General features: G+C 52.8%; 1 protein-coding gene across 1 annotated transcript; it reads left to right on the forward strand.

Annotated features, from left to right (window-relative positions):
- Window positions 1-446: 446 nt before the first annotated feature.
- LOC127301395 (probable GTP diphosphokinase RSH3, chloroplastic) lies at window positions 447-3,802 on the forward strand. The gene is made up of 5 exons (XM_051331625.2): window positions 447-1,505; window positions 1,610-1,795; window positions 2,119-2,579; window positions 2,680-3,190; window positions 3,276-3,802. The coding sequence occupies exons 1-5, from the start codon at window positions 864-866 to the stop codon at window positions 3,576-3,578; spliced, it is 2,103 nt and encodes a 700-aa protein (XP_051187585.1). The 5' UTR covers window positions 447-863; the 3' UTR covers window positions 3,579-3,802.
- Window positions 3,803-4,866: the final 1,064 nt, after the last annotated feature.

Here is a 4,866-nt window from a genome sequence, read left to right on the forward strand (position 1 = left end):
TGACCATTACCATTTAAGGCTCTTACTCTCGTAAATCACTCTTATCATGTGCCACTATCACTTCTCCCCTCCCTTCACATCTCTTGGAATGACCATTACCATCCGTGAGCCCTTGCCGATCGGACGAGCCATGTCGAGGCCCTTTCATCCACCTAGCAACATCGTCGCCTCTTACTCACCAAACCTAAAAGAACAAAATATTACCCAAAATTAATCACTTGTGAGCAATTTTGAAAAACAAAACAACTTACTACTAGCACAACCATATATTCCAATGAACTAAAAGAAAAACCATATATTCCATGAATCAGCAAATCGGTGAGGTAATAATGTTGGATAGTTGGAATTGCTGCACACGCAGAGGATGCAAGATTCCTCCTGTCAGGGGCACTTTGGACATTGGCACGCCTGCCGCTTTCCTATAATTGGCATGGAGGGCCCTGGATTCTTTCACTTCACGCACTAAAATACACACACAGCAGACGCAAAGCAACCCAGAATAAACACGCGACGCAATACAAGCGGTTTCCCCCCAATCCGTGCTTCCTGCGTCTTCGTCGAAAAGGATAGGCCCTCCGCCCCAAAATTCCCCGAATTAGATCGCGCCAGGATCAGAAGTTCGTCGTCCAATCCGTGCTCTGCTGCTGCATCTCGATTTCTCTCCGACTTTGAGTAGCTGTTCTTTGAGTTTCGTTTGATTTGTTTGTTGGAATTTGGAGCCCCGAATGCGTCGACTTCATCTCGCCGAGATCAAATTCTGAACCCGAATTCGTCCGTCCTCTTCCCCAATTTTGTGGGTAGCTAGAGGTCTTGAGTTCCCCGGCGTTTAGAGCTCGTCGGAGGCGTCCCGGATTCTGGCCACCATGTCGCTGTCGGCGATTTCCCTGTACACCAGCCCGCCGGGCTCCGTGTACTCCTCGGATTTCGATCCGAGCAGCTCCCGCGGCTCGCCGCCGTGCAGCACCGCGCCGCCGTCCACCACCTCCCACCGCGCGTCCGCCGTCGCCGGCGGCCTCTCCTGCCTCTTCTCCTCCCCGGCCGCGGCCGCCTCGCCGCCCCGCGCCCCGCCGCACGACGACCTGTGGCACGACGGATCCGACGACCTCAGCTTCGGCGGCGGCTACTCCCACTCGCCGTCGCCGCTCAAGCGGCGCGACCTCCACCACAGCCCCGTGTCGGTGTTCCAGGGCCCGTCCTCCTCGCCGGCGTCCCGCGGCGCGTCGGCCTCCTGGCTCACCGGCCGCGAGCGCGACCGCCTCTTCTCCGGCTTCGTGCGCAACGCGCTCGGCTCCTGCATCGACTACGTCCCGGCCACCAGCCCGCGGCCCGAGGTCGGCGGCGGCGAGCTCGCGTTCGAGCTCGACGAGAACCTCGCCGAGGCCAGCCCCGCCTGCGAGCCCTACGCCCGGGAGCTCCTCGCCGGTGCGCAGGCTCGCCACCGCATCTTCCACGAGGAGCTCGTCGTCAAGGCCTTCTTCGAGGCCGAGAAGGCTCACCATGGACAGGTGAATCCCCAAATTCCCCAAATTCAGAGATCATTACTTTTCGTTACATTCTGTAATTTCTGGATTAGTCACTGATTCTTGTTTTGTTTTCTTTCTGTGATTAGACTCGGGCGAGCGGTGATCCGTTCTTGCAACATTGTGTGGAGACGGCCGTGCTACTGGCCAAGATCGGGGCCAGCGCCACGGTTGTCTCTGCTGGGCTCCTACACGACACCATCGATGATTCGTTCGTAGACTATGATCACATCTTCCACATGTTCGGGGCTGGAGTGGCTGATCTCGTGGAAGGGGTACGTGTTTCTCTTTCTTTAACCATTGTTCTAGAAGAAATCGGATAATGGGTTCGGTAGTTAGAACATCAGATTTTATTATATCATAATCAAGCTGTTGGCTGGATCAACTGCAATTATTGTGATCTAAATTATGATACACTACCATTATATTAAGTCACATGATCATGTGGCTTATTATCTTATGATGAGTGGCAAATAAAAATTGTTGGATGACCACAATGTATGAGTTTTATGATAACAACACTTGTATTTTGTTTGCTCTGTTTCTTGATGTCATCTTCTATCTTGCAAACCTGATAGTTTCCGTCTAATCTGTTCAGGTCTCGAAGCTGAGCCACTTGAGCAAGCTTGCTCGTGATAACAACACGGCAAGCAGAACTGCGGAAGCGGATCGCTTGCATACAATGCTCCTCGCTATGGCTGATGCACGGGCTGTTCTAATAAAGTTAGCAGATCGTGTGCATAACATGAACACTTTAGAAGCCCTGCCTCTGGTCAAACAACAAAGGTTTGCTAAGGAGACCATGGAGATCTTTGTGCCTTTGGCCAATCGGTTGGGGATCGCTAGCTGGAAAGACCAGCTTGAAAATCTCTGCTTCAAGCACTTGAACCCGGAAGAGCACAAGGAGCTGTCATCGAAACTTACAGAAACCTTTGACGAAGCGCTGATCACATCTGCTGTGGATACATTGGATGAAGGTCTGAAGGATGCGGGTGTCTCATATCAGAGTCTTTCTGGAAGGAACAAAAACCTTTACAGTGTTTACTCCAAGATGCTCAAGTATGTTGAGACCTTGTTTTTGCATTATATATGATTACATAATTTGGTGATGAGCCTTTTTTTGTGTATATTTGCTAATTGATTTTTGGCACATTTTCAGGAAGAATCTAACAATGGATGAAGTTCATGATATCCATGGCCTGCGCCTTGTGGTCGAGAAGGAGGAAGATTGCTACCGAGCACTGGATGTTGTCCATAAACTCTGGCCCCAAGTAGATGGAAGATTTAAGGACTACATATCGCGTCCAAAATTAAATGGGTATCGTTCATTGCACACTGTTGTCATGAGTGAGGGCGATCACCCGTTCGAGGTCCAGATCCGTACAAAGGAGATGCACCTGCAGGCCGAGTACGGGTTTGCCGCGCACTGGAGGTACAAGGAAGGCTCTTGCCGGCACTCCTTCGTGCTTCAGATGGTGGAGTGGGCGAGGTGGGTGCTTACGTGGCAATGCGAAGCATTGAACAAGGAGCAGTCCTCGTCCCGAGTGAAGAGCGAGACCATCAGGCCGCCTTGCCCGTTCCCCTTGCATTCGGAGGAATGCCCCTACTCGTATACCCGCCAGTGCAACCACGACGGTCCATTGTTCGTCATCCTCTTGGAGCATGATAAGGTGAGCTTAGTGTTTTTGTTTGATGCCATTGCTTGTGCCATGGTCGTCAGGTGCAGTTATTTGACAATGTTCATCCTGTTTTCAGATGTCTGTCCAGGAATTCCCAGCCGGCTCAACCGTGATGGACCTGATGGACCGATTTGGCGCCAACTGTCAAAGGTGGAGCCCCTACAGGGTGCCCATGAAAGAAGACCTGCGGCCGAAGGTGAACCATGAGCCCATAAGCGACCTGGGAATGCCGCTGAGCATGGGGGACGTGGTGGAGCTGACCCCGGCGCTGCCCAACAAATCACTCACCAAGTACCGGGAGGAGATCCAGCGCATGTACGACTGCGGTGGCTTCGCCCTCGCTGCCACCCGCAGCGGCAGCGGCGGCTCGAGACGATGACTGACGGCACTCGCTGGTGTTTAACAACCTGTCTGTACCATTATTGTACAATGTTGCCCAACCCATTCAATTCGTTGTAAATACGTAGTCTCTGATTCATGGCGGCCATGAGGGCTGTAGGAACACCCCCCCGGATGCAGTGGGGGTCCAGCCTGGCTGCGACGTGTACTGATACTCCAGCTGAATGATGTATAGACAATTCAAGTCCGATTCGGCTGCTCCCAGGATCTGTGGAGAGGAATGGAAACTGTGACAGGGTCGACAGCCCTGTCGTTTCTAACGCTATATTTTGTGATGGAATGGCATGCCAGGTCTGTGGTTCCAGAACCTGTGGCCTGATTCTGAGAGGAGCAGTGACATCAGATTGTTTGGCCGGTGGCTCCCTGTGGTGGACGAGAATCCTGTTGCGGTGAGGTGTATGTTTCCGTGGAATCGTCCTGGTGCTGGAAGAAGGGGAGACCTCTCGCGTCAGTGGTAGATCTCGCGTGTGGTTGCTAGGCCGCGGCGTGAATCTTCGCCCGTTGGTTGCACCGGCGGTTTTCAAACCTGGTTTCTCGCCACCAACGGTTGAGTGGCAGCGGCGGCACCGAGCACGTGCCCTTCTCCTCGGCGATCTTGCTCACGGCGTGGTCACACGTTGACGCTTCCCTCAAACTCTAGCTAGCGGCAGTTTGGTACGCTAATCTTCTCCTATCGTCCTACATAAAGCGCTATGATCTTCCCTAGATAAGGATTAGTTAGTACACTAATCGTTCAAATCCTAAACCGTTGCTAGTCAGTACCGCTTCGTCGCCCGCCAGTTCGCCACGGTTGAAGACAAATTTAGCCCTGTCTGAGGCCTGAACCTAGATATTCTTTGGCCGTTTGGCGGAACACGCCGAGCATTGCACTAGTCAGAAGATAAGAATCGCATCTGGGTTGCCGCCTTGCCGGCTCCAGCTGAAGCGTGAACGCTTCGGCTAGCCTCACTCCTCTGCTGAGTACATTAATCTTCTCCTAAATCTTCCCTAGACAAGGTCTACTTAGTACACTAATCATTCAACGTTTCAAATCGTATACCGTATAGTACCGCTTCGTCCCGTTCTCGTTCGCCAAGGTTGAAGACAAATTTAGCCTTGTCTGTCTGAACCCCAAGATATTCTTAAGCGGAACGCGCCGAGCGTGTGCACTAGTCAGCAGATAAGAAGAGCAACTGGGTTGCCCCGTTGCCGACTCCAGCTGAAGCGTGGACGCGTCAGCTAGCCTTGCCTTCCCGCCTCTGCACCTGGCCGCTGCGTGCGTCCTCTCT

The sequence above is a fragment of the Lolium perenne genome, chromosome 5 (genome assembly GCF_019359855.2).
Source record: "Lolium perenne isolate Kyuss_39 chromosome 5, Kyuss_2.0, whole genome shotgun sequence".
Classification (NCBI taxonomy): domain Eukaryota; kingdom Viridiplantae; phylum Streptophyta; class Magnoliopsida; order Poales; family Poaceae; genus Lolium; species Lolium perenne.